Consider the following 22,625-nt stretch of genomic DNA (forward strand, 5'->3'; position numbering starts at 1 on the left):
AAAAAAAAAAAAAAAGAAAAAAAAATGCAAACATCCACTAGTTTGTTAAAAATTATAATAGAAGACTATATTAGCAACAAAGTAGAAAATGCCACAAATATTCAAAACTAACATAAGAAAAAAGCTAAAATATTCCTTGAAAACACCTGACCAAATGAAAAGACATACTACATGTATCAGTCAGGGCCTAGTTAAGAAAACACAAACCACGTATGTTTCAAGCAAGGAGAATTTACTACAAGGAACTGATCACACAGGTGTTCGGGAACAGAAAAGGCAAAAGGAGAACACTGAGGCAACTCATAAATAACAACTTGAATAAGTTGACTACCGTTCTCAGGGGTAAGGTTACAAAAGTGGCATTAACAGAACATACAATCTTGGAGACGGGGCTTGTGGACCTTTTGCTCAGACCTCTAAGTGCCACTCCCCTCCCCCATACTTCTGAGGGAGTATGAGGAGGAGGTTGGTCTGTGTATGCCAAAAGAAGCTACAGCCTGCAGCCAACCACTTCTGTTGAACATAATGCCAACAGAAACAGGAAAAAACAAGATCCTTTTCTCCTCTATCCACCAACACTGGCAGAATCAGACAGAAATTCAACTTGCAAAGAAATTAAGGGAATGTGGTTTGCAAAAACTGAGACCCAGCATCATAGGCAGAATATCACAGCATAAATTTTGAGTTGAGAGACTTTAAGCAAGTAGTCTGCCCAATTCATCTTTTTGGCTATTTAGAACACATCTGAGCCTCCATAAAATAACTATTTCAAGCTTCCATCTAATAAGATGGATGGACCTATTCTGATACAAATGAAGACACTCTTATCCTCTCCATAAAAGGGGAGGCAAAGTCCCAATAGTAATTGCATGTGTCTCTGAGTAATGTTAAGATATCTTCTAGCTAAATCACAATTCCCTAAGATTATTTTGTAGTTTAATATCTAACTACAAAGTTCACCACTACTAACATTCCTTAGATAAAATAATACACATATACACAGCTGTTACAGTGCTTGTTTCTATTACAGACTAGTTATTTATAACTTTTCTTTTACCCATTCCACATCATTCCCTTTGCCCACAGCCAAAACCTCAACTGGTTGCTTTTGGGTTACTCAATCTTTATTAGTTCCAAATCTGAATCCTCAGTGGTCCTGCCTCTAATAAGATCCTGTGGTTTCCCATTAACTTTTATTTTTGGACATGGAACTATTAAATGTACTCCAGAAAATTCTCTGGGTTCCAAATATAGTCTTCCTGGTCCCATTTTGTGGCAGCAACTCAACTTCCCCTTGGTAATTGGGATCAATCACCCCAATCGAGTAACGACTACACACTAATTTTAAAGTTGTATGTCCTCCTAGAATAGCCACATTTTCCCTTAGACAAAGCATTATCACTTGGCCACCGATGCTAGTAGCTAGATCACTGTCCACCTTCAACAGGCCAAGCTCCTGTCTTAGACTGTGTACATCAGGCATTTTTTTCCTGCTGGCTCAGTAACACTTGAAATAGCCAAGGAGTAGTCTCAAATTCCTAAGAGTCATCTATCAGTTTGTCATACTGTGGTGGCTTATGTGTTGCTATGATGCTAGAAGCTATGCCATCAGTATTTCAAACACCAGTAGGGTCACCCATGGTGGACAGGTTTTAGTGGAGCTTCCAGACTAAATCAGAAAAAGAACCTGGCAATCTACCTCCAAAAAAACCGGCCAATGAAAACTTTATGATTAGCAGCATAACACTGTCTGATAAAGTGCTGGAAGATGAGCCCATCAAGTTAGAAGGCACTCAAAGTAAGACTGAGTGAGAGCTTCTTCCTCAAAGTAGAATCGGCCTTAATGAAGTGGAGAGAGTAAAGCTCTAGAACCTTCATTTGCTAATATGGCACAACTCAAAATGAGAAGAAACAGCTACAAACATCCATTAGTAATCAGAATGTGGAATGTACTAAGTATGAATCTAGGAAAACTGGGTGATGTTCAAACGTTTCAGGAAGTAGTTAGTAAATGATCAAGAACTGATGGTACCAAGGAAGTCCAAGCTACACTGATGTACTGGTGAAAAACAAGGCTCCAAGAATTAATGGAATACAGCTTTGCCGCACTATGCGAAAGTAGAGTGTTCCTGTAAAATCTTTCGTGAGCAAAATTAATTAATGTGGGAAAAATTTTTGAGCGTTCAGACCAAAAAAATAATCACAGCAAGTTAACACAAAAACCTAAAATAACAATAACATACACTGTTCACAGACAAAGTTCAAAGCTACGATAGCTTGATGCTGAGTGTAGTTCCCAGGGAAGCAGCTTGGTGACACCATTCTCACTTCTTGGGTTGTGCACTACCTCTTTAAAGGCTTGCTGCAAAACAAATGGTAAATGCTAGTTTTGCTTTTTGCCTTTTTTTTTTTGGTAAAAGTGAAAATCCTTTTAGATATGAATATAGGTCTTTGGGCTTAAAGCATGGGATAGCAGTACCGATTAACGTATCTCATCTCAACAAGCAGAAGCAGCATTGGAAGCATTCAATCATCTATGCCAAGAAATTTGGGAGACAGATACCTGGCCAACTGAAAGAAAGATGATCCAAAAGAATGTGGAAATTATCAAACAATATGCAAGTTATGCTGAAGGTAATTCAGGAATGGTTGCATCAGCACATCTATAGGTAACTACCAGAAATTCACAGCAGATTCAGAAGAGGACATGGAATGAGGGGTATCATTACTGATGCCAGATAGATATTAGCTGAAAGCAGAGAATACCACAAAGATATTTACCAGTGTTTTAAGGACTATCCAAAAGCATTTGTTCGAATGTGTGGATCCTAACAAATTATGGATAACATTGTGAAGAATGGGAATTCCAGAATTCCAGCACTTAATTGTGGTCATAAGGAACCTATACATAGACCAAGAGGCAATCATTCAAAAAGAAAAAGGGGATACTGTTTGGTTTCAAATCAGGAACAGTGTACATCAGGGTTAAATCCTTTCACCACACTTATTCAATCTGTTTGCTGAGCAAATAATCCAAGAAGCTGGACTATATGAAGAACATAGCATCAGGACTGAAGGAAGACTCACTAACAACCTGTGATACTCACATGACACAACCTTGCTTGTTGAAAGTGAAGAGGACTTGAAGCACTTATGAAAAACAAAGACTGCAGCCGTCAGTATGGATTACACTTCATCATGAAGAAAAAAAACTACTCATAACTGGACTAATAAGCAACATCATGATAAATGGAGAAAAGACTGAAGTGCAGCAGTCAAGAAATCAAGGACATTGGACTGGGAAAATCTGCTGTAAAAGATCAAGACCTCTTTGAAATGTGAAAAAAACACAGACGATCACCTGATCACGCCATGGTATTTTCAATTGCTCACATGCATGTGAAAGCTGGACAATGAATGAAGACCAAAGAACAATTGATGCATTTGTATTATGGTGCTGACCAAGAATATTGATTATACCATGGACTGCTAGAAGAACAAACAAATCTGTCTTGGAAGAAGACAACCACAATCTCCTTAGAAGTGAGGATGGCAAGACTTTGTCTCATGTACTTTGGACCTGTTATCAGGAAGGACTTGTTCCTGGAGAAGAACATCATGCTTGGCAGAAGGTCAGTGAAAAAGAGGAAGATCCTCAATGAGATGGACAGATACAGTAGCTACAAAAATGAGCTCAAACACAAGAACAACTGTGAGGATAGTGCAGGGCTGGGCAGTTGTGCATAGGGTCAGTATGAGTTGGAATTGACACAATGGCACCTAACAACAACAAAAACTAGGCACAGCCAAAAGCCAGCAGAGTTCAAAGTAAGAGGCCTGGAATGTAGAAAATAGTTTAAAATGCTGTGATGTTTGTGTGCCAAATACTTGAGATAAAGACATTTTAAAGGTTACAGTCTATTCTTTCCCTGTAACTTGACAGGAGATTCAAAGGGCAGCACAGATGAAAAAGTGGAAAGAGAGGCTTGAGCAAAAGTATTATTCTACAGAAATTGAAGATGACTACCAGCCTGTCACTCAACAAGAATTTCGAGAGTAAGCATTTGTTCTAACCAGGGTATTATGAGATATAATAATGGCGGAGTTTGGGGTAATTTCCTGAATCCAGAACCTTATTCTGTTGAGATCCAACTTTTTTCCCCCCAATTTAAAAATTAAACGGAAAAGCAGAAAATTGCATTCTATTAAATATAGGGTAATAAACAGACCAACTGTTTTATTCTTACATCTCTAAGGAACTACTGTTTATATTTGATGTGTAGAGCACATACTATGCTCCACAGATTTAGAATATTAGATCCGTAACTGGCCATACTATCTTTCTACTCAAGGCATTTAACAACAGGCACCAATAACCTGTTGTTCCTCTTTATGCAAGAAAGTTAAGTGTATTACTAATGCATTCTCTACTTCCTTCTAAATTACCTTCTAGACTCTTTTTATATGCAGTGGAACTGGAGAAGGAATTACACTATATCAGTTTAAAACTAAACCGAGTGATGAGAAAGTTTTCAGCTCTACAAAATTGAGAAATGTGAAGGTGAGAATCTGTAATGCAATCACTGAACATTTCTAAAAAGATGTATTTATATATTGAATTATTTCCTAAATTGATCCTTATTTCAGGCATACTTTAAGGCACTAAACCACCCATCAACACCACACCATCCTCAGGATCAATGATAATCAAACAAGTACCAGGAATTAAACAAGCCTGAGTAGGAACCACTATGCAATCCATGCATATTACAACATACTTCCAGAGTATGCACACACTGACAAATAAAGGATTCAATAATGAGATTATTAAATTCTAGAAATGTGAAGGGGAAGTATAAAAATAATGCTTATAGTTATGAGACAGCTCTCTTTCCAGTTAATCATTCAGTAGGTAGGGTGAGAAAGACTGTTTCCTCATAGTTACACAGGATATAAAAGAACTGCTAATGCCCTCCAGTGTATCCTATATCACATTTTAACTTCCTTCAGCAGTTGATAAATTAATAAATGCTTAAGATTCTGGAAAACCACTATATATATGACTTAACACAAAATAATTTCACTTCTAATCTTTGTAATTCTAAGTGTCCTGGAAAAAGACGAAGTATACAACAAAGTCCCCAACTTAACTACGATCTTCAAACTGGAAATTCCGTTTCTGTAGTGGCACATTTAAAATTTCCCAAATGTGCTTTCTTTTTTTAAAAAACAAAAAGATTAGGGATTAAGTTATAGCTGAAAAGGGTAAATGACGGTGCTGCAAGTGTCCTTTTCAGTTAGTTGGAAAGTAGTTTTTGGAAATTAGAGGAAAACTTCAAATATTTCCAGGCTTCACATGCCCTCCTAGAATAGCCATGTTTTCTTAATTCAAGCAATATCACCCGACCATAGCCTTCAACATCCATATTAATGCTTACTAGTACCTGGATTTTAAAACTCAGAGGCATTTTTTAATCACCACTCACCTTCAATATGCCAAGGTTCTGTCTTAGGGACTGTACATCAAGTTTTCTTAATAAGATAATTCATTACAAGAAGACATGCTGATTGTCCACTAAATCTTCTCCCTAGATAGCCACAAAAGAATCAACAAGATGGTCTTTCTTGGCCTTACCACTCCCCAGAGCTGCAGCTAGTCCCCAAATGGTTTAGTAATCATGTTGTCACCTAGCCAAGGTCCTTGGTTGAGGTAATTCAAACAGAGCTTAAGAACATTATGTCAAGGGAACACTTAAGGTCTCCATTTTTCTTTTTTTTAACGTCTAGTGGTTTGGAACAGCTAAGGGAGATGAACTTGTCTGTCAGTTTGTCATACTGTGGTGGCTTGCGTGTTGCTGTGAGGCTGGAGGCCATGCCACCGGTGTTTCAAATGCCAGCAAGCTTACCCATGGTGGGCAAGTTTCAGTGGAGCTTCCAGAATAAAACAGACTTGGAAGAAGGAAGAGGCCATCCACTTCTCAAACAATTGGCCAGTGAAAACCTTATGAATAGCACTGTTTGATATACTGAAAAACTTATGAATAGCCCTAAAACATTGTCCAATATAGTGCCAGAAGATGAGGCCCTCAGGTTGGAAAGCAATCAAGATTTGACTGGAGAAGAGCTGCCTCTTCAGAGCAGAGCCGACATTAATGATGTAGACATAGTAAAGCTTCTGGGACCTCTATTTGTTGAAGTGGCATAACTCAAAATGAGAAGAAACGGCTGCAAATATCCATTAATAATTAGAACATGGAATGTACGAAATAAGAATCTAGGAAAATTGCAAGTTGTCAAAAATGAAATAGAACGCATAAATATCGGTATCTTAGGCATTAGTGGGCTGAAATGGACTGGTTTTGGCCATTTTGAATCAGACAACCATATGATCTACTATGCTGGAAATGACAAATTGAAGAGGAATGGCATGGCACTCATCATCACAAAGAATGTTTCAAGATCTATCCTGAAGTACAGTGCTGTCAGTGATAGGATAATATCCATATGCCTACAAGGAAGACCAGTTACTACTACTATTATTCAAATTTACACACCTATCACCAAAGCCAAAGATGAGGAAATTGAGAAGATTTTTTTATCAACTTCTGCAGTCTGAAACTGACTGAACATGCAATCAAGATGTGTTAATTATCACTGGTGAGTGGAATGCAATAGTCAGAAACAAGAATTACAAGTAGTGGGAAAAAATGACCTTGGTGATAGAAATAACACTCAAGATTGCATGACAGGATTCTGCAAGACCAACAACTTATTCATTGCAAGTTAACTTTTTTCAACAACATTAATGATGGCCATGCATGTGGACTTTGCCAGATGGAGTACACAGGAATCAAACTGACATCTGTGGCAAGAAGCAATGGAGAAGCTTAGTATCTTTAGCAAAACCAAGGCCAGGAGCTGATTATGGAACAGAAAATCAGTTGCTCATATGCACATTCAAGTTGAAGTTGAAGACAATTAAAACAAATCCACGAGAGCCAAAATATGACCTTGATTATATTCCACCTGAATTTCGAGGCCATTTAAAGAACAGATTTGATCCATTGAACTCCAATGACCAAAAACCAGAGGAATTGTGGGATGACATCAAGAACATCATCCATTAAGAAAGCAAAAGATCATTAAAAAGACAAGAAAGGAAGACCAAAATGGATGTCAGAAGAGACTATGAATCTTGCCCTTGAATGGAGAGTAGCTAAAGCAAATGAAAGAAATGACAAGATAAAAGAGCTGAACAGAAGATTTCAAAGAGCAGCTTGAGAAGACAAAGTCAATTATAATGAAATGTGCAAAGACCTGGAGTTAGAAAACCAAAAGGGAAGAACACTTGGCATTTCTCAAGCTGAAAGAACTGAAGAGGGATCTTGGCTGAAAGCAAAGAATACCAGAAGGATGTTTACTTGTGTTTTATTGACTATGCAAAAGCACTTGATTGTGTGGACCTTAACAAATTACAGATAACATTGAGAAGAAAGGAATTCCAGAACACTTAATTATACTCATGAGGAACCTGTACATAGACCAGGAAGCTGTCATTTGAACAGAACAAGGGGATACTGTATGGTGTAAAATCAGAAAGGGAGTGAGTCAGGGTTGTATCCTTTCACCATATTTATTCAGTCTGTATGCTAAGCAAATTACCTGAGAAGCTGGACTGTAAGAAGAGAGTGGTATCAGGATTGGAGGAAGGCTCATTAACAACCTGTGATACGCAGATGACACAACTTCGCTTGCTGAAAGTGAGGATGACTTGAAGCACTCACTGATGAAGAGTTAAAACTACAGTCTGCAGTATAGATTACACCTCAACATAAAGAAAACAAAACTCCTCACAACTGGACCAATAAGCAGCATCATGATGAATGGAGAAAAGACTGAGGTTGTCAAAGACTTCACACTGCTTGCTTCTACATTCAACACCAATGGAAGTAGCAGTCAAAACATCAAACAATGTATTGCATTGGGCAAATCTGCTGCAAAAGACTTCTTTCAAGTGCTGAAGAGCAAAGATGTCTCCTTGAAAACTAAGGTGCACCTAACCCAAGCCATGGTATTTTCAATTGCCTCATATGCATGTGAGAGCTAGACAACGAATAAGGAAGACCAAAAAAGAGTTTATGCTTTTGAATTGTATTGTTGGAGAAGAATACTGAAAGTACTATGGACATCTAAAGAACTAAAAAATCTGTCCTGGAAGAAGTGCACGTAGAACACTCCTTGGAAGCAAGAACGGCCAGACTTTGTCTCATCTACTGGTCATGTTATCAGATGGAAGCTTTTCCTAGAAAAGGATGTCATGCTTGATACAGTGGAGGGTCAAGGAAAAAGGGGAAGGCTCTCAACGAGATGGACTGACATGGTGGCTGCCACGATGGGCTCAGGTATGCAAGGATCATGAGGATGGCACAGGACCGGGCAGTGTTTTTGTTATACATAGGGTTACTATGAGTCAGAGACAACCTGACAGCACCTACCAACAACAACAGTGGAAAAAACAAATAAAAAACATTTACAATGACTAAGAACATTAAAGAGTAAGTTCTTTTATTACAAAAGTCTATACAATGAAGTGCCAGACACAGCAATGCAATTACACTGGTGGATGTATATATCTATATATTATTTATATAGATACACAGTTTTGACTTGTACTGAAAGGAAAACTACACAAACTGCCTAATTCTACCACTATGTTCAACTATGACATACAATACTCTCACACAGCATAAGTGCTGCCATGCCACTTTTATCTATTCTACTTAAACAGCCAAACATTAACATTGAATAACAAACATCATGAAGCAGCTGTTAATTTTAAAATGAAACCAGTCAGGCCACTGACTTATAAAAATATGGTACTCATATAGATTTAAGCATTATAGAGAAGGAATATATTATTTAAAACATTTAAATAGTGCATATGGACATTTTTGCATGTGGTATATAAAACACATTCATATAAAACAATATACAGTGCACATTAAATTCAATGTTTGGATACATCACTCCTGTCTGAAGACTAAAAGAAATTAACTGAAATGTACACTGCATGATGGATTCAAATCAAAGTGATACATCTTCTGGTATTTTTAATTTTACTTTTCAAAGTATAATGTATGAATAACCTAGCTGTATCAAAAGGAAACCATGCAAAAAGGGCTAGATTTAGTGCTTGTTATATTCCCCAACTATACTTCACTACCACTGGATTTTCCCTCCCCCCCAAAAAAGGCATTGCACACACAGGTGAAATGTGAAATACTAAAAATACTATTGATTTTCAAGCTAGTTCATGTGCTTTCTATATAATAGTGCCAGAAATCTGAGGTTCATGCTTCCCTCACCTTATTAAAGGATGTTGCAAAAGTCTGCTTTTGTATGGAACAAACTGTTAATATCAGCTAGTAAGGAAACCGTGCATGAGTCACTGCATGCAAAACATGGCCACAGTCAAAAGAAGACACTCATCAATCCAAAAAAGCACCAGGAAAAAAAAATTAACACTTCGATTAAGCCTGACCAGAATCTGCTATTAATAACTGTTGTATTGTTAGCATAAATAAAGTCACCATTCTGTGAAAATAACTAACAGAATGATATTAATAGAATACCTGAAGAAAGCCATGCAAAGCCAACAAAAAAAGAGCTATGCTTAAAGTATACATCAAAGGGCACATCACTACACGTCCTGTAACCAGCTGCTTTAAACAGCATGTGACTGAGCAAAGAGGGTATTTTGTATGGATTTTGCTGATTAAAAGAAACAACAATGCAACCCCCTGAAGATATATGTAAAAAATGCAGTGGTTTTAGCCCTTGTTAAGAACAAATTTACTTTAGGCATACGATTATTTTGCCAATTTAGGCCCAGGTGATTGAACATACATGTCTGAGCACCAACACTTCCTACATACTGACAAGGCTGATTTCTCACATTATCTGGAGACAAGTGGGGGAACAATGCAGATCTGATCCTGACAAATCACATCATCACCAGTTGATAGACAGTAACTGAGAAAACAAACAGTAACTTAAGTCCCATAGGCAGCACGTGATATGATTTAGTTGTGTGTGTGATGTGTGGTGTATATTTTCAATATACTAAACAAGGTCACTTTTTGGTCTACCTACTGCTATCATCATCCAGAAGCTGTGTGACCAATGAATTAGGAGACTTTGCTAATGTACTACCTGTGAGAAAGTGTCATTTTGGGAACTGAACAGAAAGGTAGTTCCACAGTAAAACTTGAAGTTTCAGTCTGATTTTGGTTTTATAGGAAAAGATAGACACAGTTGCATTTGTATACTTTCATAAGCTTTTCTTTCAAATTTTCAGTCATTCTGTAAGCAAAAGGCAACTGAAGACTCCAGTGTGGTGTGAAGATATTCCTCTCAATTTTCTTCAGTAATGAAAAAATAATAATAAAGTTGGTAATAACAAAAAACTTGTATTTCCAAAGTTCTTGACGTTGAAAGGATAAAATTCTAGTCTTTTGGGAACAGGGTGTATCTGTAGTACAAAACAATGAAGGAAACTGCATTTTTACTAAAGATGGAGAGGACAGTCTGTGGTTAATATGGAACATCACTTAAGATCCCTCTAGAGGGCCTACTTACCCTCCCATCATTTCTTTAGTGGCACCACAACCAAGTACAAAATGAAATTCTCTGAGTGCCTGACAAAATGAAATCAAGTACCAGCCAAGAACATATGACGGAAGCTTCAGGGAATACAACTGATTTTATGATGTTTTATATGGACTTTGAAGAATCTTGTTTGCTGATAAGAACTTCAAGAAGCCTAAGCTTGGCTTTAATTTTTTTGTACTCCTTGTACTCCTCAAGCACTGGAACACGATCCTCTTTCTGGGCATTCCTAAGGAAGGAAAAAAAAAAAATTTTTAATATTCTAGAAATTATCTGGAAGATAAAGACCCACAAGTCCTAATATAAGACACCAAGTAATCAAATATAAGTTAAAATAAAAGCTGCTCTACAGAAAAAAAAAATCAGGGTTCACTAAAAAAAAAAAAAAAAAAAAAAGTGATTGGATTAATACCCCCATCTCCAAGGAGGAGTCATAACACACTCCTATTTTTGATGGATTCCTCTATATATAACATTAAATAGTGTTGTACTTCTTAGCAATGATCAAGGTAGATAACTACAGGCAACCAAAATATCTTAAAAAGACATACATTGCTAGACTCTGCCAGGTCTGTAAATGAATATTAAATGCTGGAGGTCTATACTCGGTCATTTAATATATTTGGTTAATTGCAGCTCTGATTAACTGAGATGTAAAACATCTTACTCCAATCTAGCAAAAGAACAGTTTTCCCATATTAATAATGACCCAAAGCAATCCAATTTAATCAGGGTAAATCATCAAATCATTCTAACTATAATTATGAGCAAAATTTTCTTCCAATAAGACAAAGACAAGAAGGTACTCAGAAAATGCATTCCTGCTCTTGAGATTTTCTTAAACGTGTATGCCAGCCTACAGAGGAGACTAGAGGAGCTCTGGTGGTGTACTGGTTAAAGCATTTGTCTCCTAAGCAAAAGGTCAGTGGTTCCAACTCACCAGCTGCTCCACAGAAGAAAGATGAGGCAGTCTGCTACTGTAAAGATTTACAGCCTTGGAAACCCAACAGGGATCATAATGAGTTGGAATAAACTCAATAGCAATGAGTTTGGTTTGGTCTACAGAGGGGACTAAGGATCGCTGGTGGTGCAGTGCTTAAAGCATTCAGGTGCTAACCAAAAGGTTGGCAGTTTGAACGCACCAGCCACTCTGCAAGAGTGAGGCAGTCTGCTTCTCTAAAGATTCATAGCCTTGGAAACCCTCTGGGGCAATTCTACTCATCTAATATGGTCATTATGAGACAGAATCAACTTGATGGCAGTGGGTTTGGTTTGGTATTGGTACACAAGAGACTAAGAGTAGAGGAAAATAATTGATTTTTTTTTTTTTTTTAAATTAAACACATTTAGGACTTTGTAATACAGCTGTTAGCTTGGTAAAACTACCACATTTTGAAAAAACTTTCTGAGGCCTGAGATCATTTAAGCCTCATTCCTGGCACCATTTGACTGGAATGTATTTTTCTTAATTTTAGAAGCAGATATAGTGGCATAGTACCTAAAAGAATCTGAATGCTAACCAGCTGCTCCGTGATAGAAAGATGGAGCAATGACTTCCGTAAAGATTTACCGCCTCAGAAACCCAATGGGGGTCATTATGAGTCAGAATCAACTCAATGGCAGTGAGTTTGGTTTGTTTTAGTACTTTACAATAGCCCAAAGCTGGAAACAACCCAAGTTTCCATCAACAGATGAATGAATAAACAAAATATGGTACTGTATATACACACAATGGAATACTATTCCACTATAAAAAGAAATAAAGTTCTGACACATGGATGAACTTTGAAAACATTATATGAAGTGAAATAAGTCAGACACAAAAGGACAAACTTTGTATGATCCCATTTACATGAGATATTTAAAATAGGCAAATGCATAGAGGAAAAATTTATTAGTGGTTATCAGGGCAGGTGGAAGGGAAAAAGAGGAAGTTATTGCTTAAAGAGTACCGAGTTTCTATTAAGGGTGATGAAAGACACATAGTGATGGTTTCACATCATGGTGAATGTAATTAATATCACTGACTTGTACACATAAATACGGTTGAACAACCACTCTCAAAGGGATCAAAATTGGAGATCCTGGATGGAGTGGGAGAAAAATGTGGAACAAAACTCAAAATCATAAAAAAGAGCACACTTACTAGACTGACACAAACTGGTGGAGCCCCTGAGACTATAACCCGTAGTCACCCTTTAGGCCTAGAACTGAACTCTCTCCTGAGGCTCAACTTTCAGCCAAACAATAGGACTACCAAGTGAACATTTACATCAGGGAGGTGCACTCCTTAGAACAACCAACCATGAGCTATCAGAAGGGCAGCATTTGCATAGGAAAGACAGACACAGAAAAAAGGTAATGGAGAGAGGAAGTAGGAAGAGAGCTGTTCTGTTGTGGGGATTAATCGATGTTAATAAAACTGCTGAATGAAAAACAAAACTCTGTAAACTTTCACTCAAATCACAATTTAAAGTTTTTTTCTTTTTTTTTAAAAAAAGGTTTAAACAGCAAATGCTTTGTTATATATATTTTACTATAATAAAATAAAGTTTACTAGTAATTACCAGGGGCTCAAATGAGGAAGAAATGATGAGTTGCTGGATAAGGGCTATTGAGTTTTTATTTGGGGTGTAATGAAAAACTTTTAGAAATAGTGGTAATGGTGCACAACATGGTCTATGTAATTAATGTCATTAAACTGTAGATACAGAAATGATTAAACTGTCAAATGTTTCATTTTATGTATTTTATTACCAAAAAAAAGCTCAGCTGGGTCAACTAATTACTAGATAAAGGGACATAGCACATTATGAAGGCCATATGACTGCCACATTGTTCTTATGCATCCTAAAAATGGGGACTCTGGAATAACCCAAATGTAGCCGAAGGAGCGTTGATTAGTATAAAAAATTAAGAATCCAAAATAACTGAAGATACATAAGACCCTTTCTAAATGGAAGTAACATCTTGTTTTACAACCTCCCTGTAAGGGTGAAAAAATATAGAGGGGAAAAAACATAAAATCATTGTCATACAATTAAGCCTCCCTAGGACAGCCCAGAAATACTCTATTAGATTAAAAACATCCAGCTCTGACTTTTCCTGGACATTAAAAATAGAGTTTCAGAATACATAAGAATTTTTTAAAACTGTATTTTCAAGACAACATCCTTAATACGCAGAACTTACGCCTAATCCTATATATTCCATTATTTTAACATATGGGCACTTATAAACTTAAGAGACAATGACAATTCAATTCTATGATGCCCAACAAACCTTCCATTTTGTTGATAAAATGCTTCTTCAAATTCTCGTAATGTTTTACGTAGTTTCTTTTTCTCAGCTCTAGCCTTCCAAAGTTGTTCCAATAATTCAGGCCTAAAAGTAAAAAGGGAGGAAAATATTGAAAGGGCACTACTGATTCATTATATTCTGGCAGCAAATTAAAATCTGCTGGGGAACTTTCAGACCAGTCCAATGTCTAAGCTCCACCACAGAGCAATTAAATGCTGAAAGCAGCACTCAGCATTAGTGCTTAAAAAAAAAAAGTCTTCTCTACTGACAGTACTGACTATAGTATGCAGCCAGAGTTAAAGAACCATTGTCATATATCATATATAGGTAGAGAAGCTGATATAGAGAAAACTAGCATATAAATTTTCAGTTGCTTATTGCATTTTGTCAGTAATTAAATGTAGGACTTTAGATTTTAAAAAAAATTTAAACACTAGTTATAAAGGAGGGAGCTCTCTGGTGGTGTAATGCCTAAGGCATATGACTGTTAACCAGAAGGCTGGTAGTTCAAACCCACCAGCCAGTCCTTGGAAGGAAGACTGGGCAATCTACTTCTGTAGAGAAAATGCCTCCAAAACCCAAGGAGGGGTTGGTATGAGTCAAATCGACTCGATGGCAATGAGTTTGGTTTTTTGGTTTTAGTTATAAAGGAAATGGGAATGACAACAGGTATTTGAAAATCAAACTTTTAAAAAAAGTATTATCTGCTGAGCACTGTATTAATTTTCCCCAACTGCTCAGTTATTTAACACTGAATCTCTTGTTATAAGAAACTTTATTATACAATATATATATAAAATATAATACATTTTCTTATACAAATAAAACCACAAACCAGTATACTTACATGGAAGCTGCTCGTGTACTTGACAATCGGAGATCCAGAGCCAGTTTTTCTTGATTTTCTTCAATATCAGATTCTGAGTTTTCCAATGAACTTGAAAAAGACTGAGCCTGTACAGCAGTTTTCAAGATATCGCTTAACTCAGATGACAGATTAACACCATCTTCTTCTTCTTCCTAAGAAGATATCCATGCAGAGAATCAAACAGGCCATGACTTTTCAACATTTCTCTTAAAAAGGAGATCAGAGAATGATTTTTCTAATTGATTACCTTGATTTCTTCAAAAAAATGTGCAGTTTCTCCTTCTATGATTGGTTGTAGCATCTGCCCCCTTCGCTTGGTGGATGGAGAGCCCTGTAACAATCAACAATACAAATGGTTTATACTGTAAGTATTTCAAGCACTCAGTGGGAAAACTTAATAAATTTATTTTTGCATTTATTTCCCTTTCTGTGTTTGCACAAGAGTGGTAATAGGGTAATAATTTAAGTTAAGTCTAAAAGAACTAGTTTAATAAATATTTTTAAAATTCAAAATGATTAAGCACTACATATAGTTTAATTTGGAGCATTCTTTTTATCAGCAGCTCTCAACTTCTTTGGTCTGCGGATGTCTTTACACTTTATTTGTTTTAAATTACATCATTATTGGCACAGTTTACCTATCATGAAACTCACCCATTTAAAGCACATACTTCAGTGGTTTTAGTATATAATTTACAAGGTTATGCAACCATTATTACCACTATCTAATTCCGTAACATTTTCATCACCTCAAAAAGAAACCTCACAATTCACCAACCATATGAAATCAAATGGGCAACATTTGCCCAGGGATAAAAAAGCTCAGAAGGCAGGAAGGGAAAGGAAAGAAGGGTGAAAAGAAGTGGTAACAGAGCAAGTGGGAAGAGTGCTGTTATATTGTGGAAACTGCAATCAATTTCAAGAAACAAAGCTGTATAAACTGCTGAATGGAAAACCAATTTGCTATGTAATCTTTCCCTCAAATCACAATAAAAAGTTAAAAAAAAACAACAACAAAGAAGTCCCACACTGGGGAGTGATTACTAGTCCCTCCCCATTTGCTTTCTCCCCTCAACCCTTGGCAAACACTAATCTACTCTCTATGAGTTTATCTATTCCGGACATTTCATATAAATGAAATCGTACATGTCCTTTTCTGTCTGGCTTCTTTCACTTAGCATGTGTTTTCCAGGTTCACTCATGGTGTAGCATTTATCAATCTTTCATTCCTTTTAATGGCTGAGTAATATTCCACTGTATGGATATATTACATTTTGGTTAACCATTCATCAGTTGAGGGACATTTGAATTGTTTGGTTTTTATGAATAATGCTGCTTTGAAGATTTGAGTGCAAGTTTTTGTGTAGAGTATGTTCTTAATTCTTTTGGACCTAGGTGGAGGATTACTGTTCCTATGGTAACTATGTTTAACTTTTTAAGGAAATGACAAACTGTTTTTCAAAGTAGCAGCATCATTTTACATTCCCACCACCAGTGTATGAATCTCAATTTCTCCACATCCTTACCACCACTTGTTATTATCTGTGTTCTAACACACATGGGGTTGCCATGAGTTGGAGTCAACCAGACAACCGGTTAGTAGGTATGATGTGGTATCTCAGTGTGGTTTGATTTGCATTTCACTAATAACTGACAATGTTGAGCATCTTTTCATGTGCTTATTGGCCATCTGCATATCTTCTTTGGAGAAGTACCTACACAAAAACTTTTGCCATTTTTTATTTGTGTTATTTGTCTTTTTATTGTTAGCAGAGTTCTTTATATATTCTGGATACAAGTCCCTTATCAGATATATTATTTACAAATATCTTCTCTCATTCTTTGGCTTGTCATTTTACTTTCTTACTTTTAATGAAGTCCAATTTCTTTTTTCCTTCATTGCTTGTGCTTTTGGTGTCTTATCTAAGAAATAATTGCCTAATTCAAGATAATAGAACTTTATTCCTATGTTTTCTTCTAAGAGTTTCATAGTTTTAGCTCTTATATTTAGGTCTATGATCCATTTTAATTTTTGTATGTTAAGATGTACAGGTCTATGAAGTTTACATTAACTTTACCCAAAAAATTTGGTCTTTGTCCTCTATTCCTAAAAGATAATCCCTAAAAAAATAAAAAATAAACTTGGAATTTTTCTAATAGTTTGAAAGTATCCTCCATAGAGTTAAACATTTACCTCAAGTAGACACACACCCTGGAGAGAACAATCATGGGAGAAGGAAGGGCTGCTTATGCACAGGGAGACAGCTCAGGGGGCAGGAGAGTATGGAGGGATGGACACTGGGAAGAGGTAACTATCAGGAGGAAGTGGGAGGGGAGCTGTTGCATTGTGGTAAACTGTGGTCAATGACATGAGACAAAGTACATGTGAATTGCTGTATAGAAAGTGAATTTGCTCTGTAAATCTTCATCCAAATCAAAATTAAATTTAATTTAATTTTTTAAAAAAAAGTATCCTCCATAAAGACTCCAGACCTGACAGGTTATGCCAGAGAGACAACCAATTCTGTAGTATGGGACTGGCCAGGCCAGAGACTTACTTCTTGATGATCACCTCATGGTAGCCAGGCCAGAGAGCCCTACCTGACAATGCTTTGTGATTACCTCAAAATAGCGAATGACCCCAATGGAAAGGGACTGATGTTTGTATAACGTAATGAGATATCCAATAAAAGCTATGGACACCAAAGCAGCTCAGTGTTGGGAACCCTCCCAGCCTTCATCCTATGCGCCTCTTTCTTACACCGATCCTGCTTTGTATCCTTTATTAGGAAGCTATTAAGTATAGCACTTTCCATGAGCTCTGCGTTGCTGCAGTGAATTATCAAATTACTGAACCTGAGGGAGTAGTGAGCCAGCAGGTCAGAAGTGAGAGTGCTGAGAACCCCTGAGCTTATAGGTGATATCCTGAGGGGATAAGATGGCACCCGCAAATTTATAATCTGTAGGTCAGATGTAAGGGAGGACAGGAGGTCCCCCAAGCTTGCAACTGGCATCCTGATAGTGGGAAAATCCCAAACTTGTAGCTAGTAAGTCAAAAGTGTGGGTATAATATTAGGGGACGCCCAAGCTTGTGGCTGGGTGTCTGAAGTCTGAGGTTTATATGGCAGCCTGGAAGACTGTGTCTTTTAAGTTTTGATGGGACCTACATCTGGGTGGCTAGGTTCAGAGAAAGAGGTGGTATATGGGCAGCTGGTGTCAGAACTGAAAAGGAATGAAAAAAGTGAAGATCTGACTTATGTTGATTATGATCAATTTCATTCTTTTGCATGTGGATATCTGGTTGTCCTACCATCATTTTTTGAAAAGACAATTTACTCTTTCCCGAATGAACTGTCTTGGCTTAACAATAACCTTTTCAACTCCAAATTTCTCTAAGGTATATGGTCATATTTAGGAGTCTATAGAAAAGCTTCCTAGACACTCAGTTTTCAAAGACAAACTTGTGGAATTCTAAAATGGTTTTCAAAAAGAACTTCAAAGACTATTTACACTACTATGGAATTAGGAATTCTTCTACCTCAGCTATATATGTCTCCAATATACCACCATATTTTTAAAAAAAACATACTTATTTACTTACAAGGACAGGAGTGATACTAGCTCTTGTCAGCATCTGCTTTACAAGTCTGTATCTATCATAGAGAGGTTTAACAATGTGCCTTTCTTCCCTGGTCACCTGAAACAAGAAAAAAGGAAATCAACTAGTCATTAGAAATCTAAATGTCCAAAGCATTAAGTAATATGATTTTTCCCCAACTTCTAAAAATTTATGTTAAATAAGGAGGCATTTTTCCAAGTGTAGAAAACAAAGTTTCATAAAATAGCTCTGAAAAACAGCATGGAAGTAATTCATGTTCTTTTTTATGATAGCAATTAAAATCTTTTTAAAGAGAGGCATTACCGGTCTTCCATGTTGACTTTCATAGTATAGAAGACTCTTCTGGAGAGAAGTTTTCTCTTCTACCAAATGGTCTTTTGTCATTTTCTAGAATTAAAAAAAAAAAAAAAGTCCCACTGAAACCATTATTATCATCCTCACTCCCACAATATAAGTATTTAAGTTGAAAAGGCAGTACCTCACCAGCCTAGTCCAAGCTAGTAAGAATGCATCCTTTGCTTAGCAATTTGCAGGCAACATTTTCCAGTGTCTTGTGGAATCTGTCCTAATATATAGGAACCAACCCCCTCTGGTGGCTAGTTGTATGTTTTATCTGAATAAATTAGGAATACTGGCTTTATGACTTTAGGCAATTTACTTAACCTCTTTGTATTCAAATCGTAATCTGTAAAATGGGGATACTAAATCTTACCTCAAAGGGTTCTAATGAGGGCTAAACAAGCGCATAAATGCAAAGCATTTAAAACCATGCTTCTTCTTGTTACTGTTATTGTTATGTGCTGTCAGTAGGACCTGACTCATAGCGACCCCTCCTTGTATTTTCCAGGCAGTATCACTGTGGAAGTAGACTGCCCAACCTTTCTTCCAAGGAGTGGCTGGTGGGTTTGAATCACCAGCCATCTGGTTAGCAGACAAGTGCCTTAGGCACTATGTTACCAGAGCTCCTTAAAACTGTGCCTAGCACACATAAAATAACACATGCTTATTATTTTATTTAATGTCAGTCTTTCATTAGCACCAAGACTAATGGATATATACATGTACACAAAATATACATGGTTTTATAATCCAGTATTTCTCCTAAACTACTAAGAAAATCTGGCAGCAGTATAGTGGGGGGGAGGGGGCACCAAACCCACTGCAATCAAGTTGATTCCTACTCATAGTGACCCTATATGCCAGAGTAGAACTGCCCAAGAGGGTTTCCAATAGGCTATAAATCATTATAGACTGCCTCCTATGGAACACCTGGTAGGTTTAAACCACCAACCATTTTTCAGCAGGAAAATGCTTTAACCACTATACCACCAGAGCTCCTTAGAACAGTAGAAAGATCCTAGAAAAAGCTCAGCAATGTCAATCTGTAGCCTTAGAATTCTATTCAAGGACTTCAGTTTCCCTTCATCTATTTGGGTTGGTACTTTCTTTACAGTGAAATACTCTTCTCACATATTTTCATATTCTAAATGGTATAGTAAGGAGGACTTCCTAAACTTATTTGCTTACAGAACCTCCCCACTTTGTTCCACAGGATTACCTATTAACATTTCAACAAACCAACATTCCTGTTCGCTGTTAGATAGACAGAATACTCTCCAACAGTACACCAAATCAACCTTCTACTTAGTCCCAGAACTTTGAGTTAATACCACCCATCTCTTTCCAGAGTGAAATTAGAGGTAAAAATTTTTTTGAAAAATCACTGGTGGCTGGATGTAGTCCCTGTTAAAACACTGATTTACATAACTTCAAGCTTGAAACAAACATTTAATAAGGAATCTGAACAAAGCTAATCTAATCAAAATTATTTATAGGAAAAAGAGGATGATGAGATGGGTAAAGGAGTTATTCTAACATGAAATTAAAAAAAAAAAGTCAAGGCAGGGTACTAGAATTACTAATTCATCTCTATCCAAGGGAGAGAAAGAATCTTAATATTTAGATCGTGAGAGAGGTATACTCTGTTGGCACAATAGGAATGCACATCAAAACTCATCACTACCTGGAAAAAATTCTCCTGAGACCATATACCTCTCTGCTCTCCCAGCCAATTTCATCTAATAAACCATTAGGTTGACAAGTGCTTTGACCACAATTGCAGTAGGCATGGGCTTTACTGAATAATGGAAAAGGTGTGTAGCAGGGCTATTCTACAGACTAGCCTGGGCAAAAACCATAGTTTAAGATTACTTTGATATCTTCTGGAAGACACCTCTCAACACGTTTTTCTTTCAGTCTTTTTAGAATAAGTTCAAGCGTTGCTTCCTTGGATGGCCTCTTCTCTTTCTGAATGACCCTGGATTCATCTTCATTTTCTTCATCTTCATGGTCTAGAGAAGAGCCAAAGCTTTTTGGAAGAGTGTTACTACGTGGACGTGTGTGAGGTACAAATTCTCCATCAGAGCTTTTTTGTTTTGCATCTGCATTTCAGAATCGAGAGCATAAGATCAATAATCATGATTTTCGTTAAAATGTGATTAGCTTAAAAGAATAAACAAGATTTACAACAGAAACCTATATGCTAACAGCACACAGCCTTGGATATTTCAAAGTTACATGGGACATTTAATTATAAAGACAGTAAAGGAATTATACTATTTATTCTTTCAACCAATATTCATAGGAAGTCTACTATAAAAGTAAGATGTTCTGCTGAGCATTTTTGATACAGTAGTAAATAAAACAGACATAGTACCTATTCTCATGGAATATATCTTCTTTATAGGGATGGAAAAACAATAACCAAGTAATCAGGTTAATATACAAAATCATTTCAAAGAGTGACAGGTGCTATAAAAAAGATAATATAGGATGGTGTCAAGAGTGTTGAAAGGAGTGTGTTTTGTGGATGAGCAACTACAGTGGATGGGATTGAGAGAGAAGACTTTTCTGAGATGGTGACATCTGAGTTGAGTGTGAAACTAGCACAGGAAATTTTGGGAAAGAGCATTCCTCCCCAGTTGAGGCAACAGCCTGTGTAAAACCAAAAAAAAAAAAACCAAACCCATTGCCATGAAGCTCACTCCAACTTATAGTGACCCCCATAGGGTATCCAAGGCTATAAATCTTTATGGAAGTAGACTGCCCTGTCTTCTTCCCACAGAGCAGCTGGTGGGTTTGAACTGCCGACCTTCTGGTGAACAGCCAATGCGTAATGCCTTATCCACTACGCCATCAGATTCCTTAGCCTGTGTAAAGGCCCTAATAATTAGCATGCTTAAGGAAAAGAAAAAGAGAGGAAAGTGATATAAAATGTGCTACCGGCCACAGTGTGCAAAGACTTAAAGGCCACACTATGGAGCTCAAATTTTATTCTAAGTGGAAAAGGATGCCTACAGAAGCAAAATCATTTTTTAAAAGGCAATTCTGGCTATTATGCAGAGAATGGACTTTAGGACAGTTATAGTACAAGAAAACTGAGAAATTAGTTGGGAAGCTAATGCTAGTCAATTTAATGACCATGTTTTATAATACAGTAAAGGTAATGATTTTAACTAAGAGTTGGAAACTGACATTAAACAAGGAAATGCTTAACAAAATTATGGGAAAAAATAAACTAATATCCTAAAAAAGAATTGTTAATAATGTGGATGAACTTGGAGGACATTATGCTGAGTGAAATAAGTCAATCACAAAAGGACAAATATTGTATTAGTCCATTATTGTAAAAGTTAAGGAAAGGTTTATTTATAGAAGGAAATGTTCTTTGTTGGTTACCAGGGGTGGGAGGGGAGGGGAGGGAATGCTGTTAGACAGACAGAGATAAGTACTGATTTGGATGAAGAGAAGGGCAATGTACCAAATGTTAGTGACCAATATGGCGGCACTGAGGATGAGAAAAGATATAGTGAGGTACATGGGAGGTACAGACAACAAAGATGAACCCTTTTACACATACAGTACAGTACTGTGTTGTCAGTGAAGGCTAACATGGGTATATGGGTAGATAGATGGCTGGACAGGCTGAAAGATTAGGTATGTCTATGAAATGGGGAGTGTATCCAAGAACAAGATAGGGTTGGCAGACAATGGTCCTATAAGTTTATGTGAATGATCAGAATTCCCAGGTGTATAGTAGAGCTGACAAGGGGCAAGGCTGTGGTCACTGCTTGGTCACAGCCAGCTACCCAGAGAGACCAAGTAGTTTAA

The 22,625-nt window shown here is 36.9% G+C and overlaps 2 protein-coding genes across 2 annotated transcripts in view; one reads left to right on the forward strand and one right to left on the reverse strand.

Annotated features, from left to right (window-relative positions):
• The window catches only part of PKD2L2 (polycystin 2 like 2, transient receptor potential cation channel), a 66,429-nt gene extending 55,720 nt beyond the window's left edge, over positions 1 to 10,709 (forward strand). Inside the window, exons 13-14 of the mRNA XM_007938940.1 lie at positions 3,944 to 4,056; positions 10,658 to 10,709. Coding sequence (XP_007937131.1) covers positions 3,944 to 4,056; positions 10,658 to 10,709 — 165 coding nt within the window. The remainder of the gene's footprint in view (positions 1 to 3,943; positions 4,057 to 10,657) is intronic.
• Positions 10,710 to 10,773: 64 nt separating this feature from the next.
• The window catches only part of FAM13B (family with sequence similarity 13 member B), a 118,716-nt gene continuing 106,864 nt past the window's right edge, over positions 10,774 to 22,625 (reverse strand). The window contains exons 16-22 of the mRNA XM_042780718.1: positions 20,667 to 20,896; positions 18,759 to 18,842; positions 18,438 to 18,533; positions 15,084 to 15,167; positions 14,816 to 14,988; positions 13,951 to 14,052; positions 10,774 to 10,897 (exon numbers count right to left, since the gene is read on the reverse strand). Of these exons, the coding sequence (XP_042636652.1) occupies positions 10,774 to 10,897; positions 13,951 to 14,052; positions 14,816 to 14,988; positions 15,084 to 15,167; positions 18,438 to 18,533; positions 18,759 to 18,842; positions 20,667 to 20,896 (893 nt within the window). The remainder of the gene's footprint in view (positions 10,898 to 13,950; positions 14,053 to 14,815; positions 14,989 to 15,083; positions 15,168 to 18,437; positions 18,534 to 18,758; positions 18,843 to 20,666; positions 20,897 to 22,625) is intronic.

Source organism: Orycteropus afer, unplaced genomic scaffold (genome assembly GCF_000298275.1).
Source record: "Orycteropus afer afer isolate SDZICR_OR568_19922 unplaced genomic scaffold, OryAfe1.0 scaffold00056, whole genome shotgun sequence".
Classification (NCBI taxonomy): Eukaryota; Metazoa; Chordata; class Mammalia; order Tubulidentata; family Orycteropodidae; genus Orycteropus; species Orycteropus afer.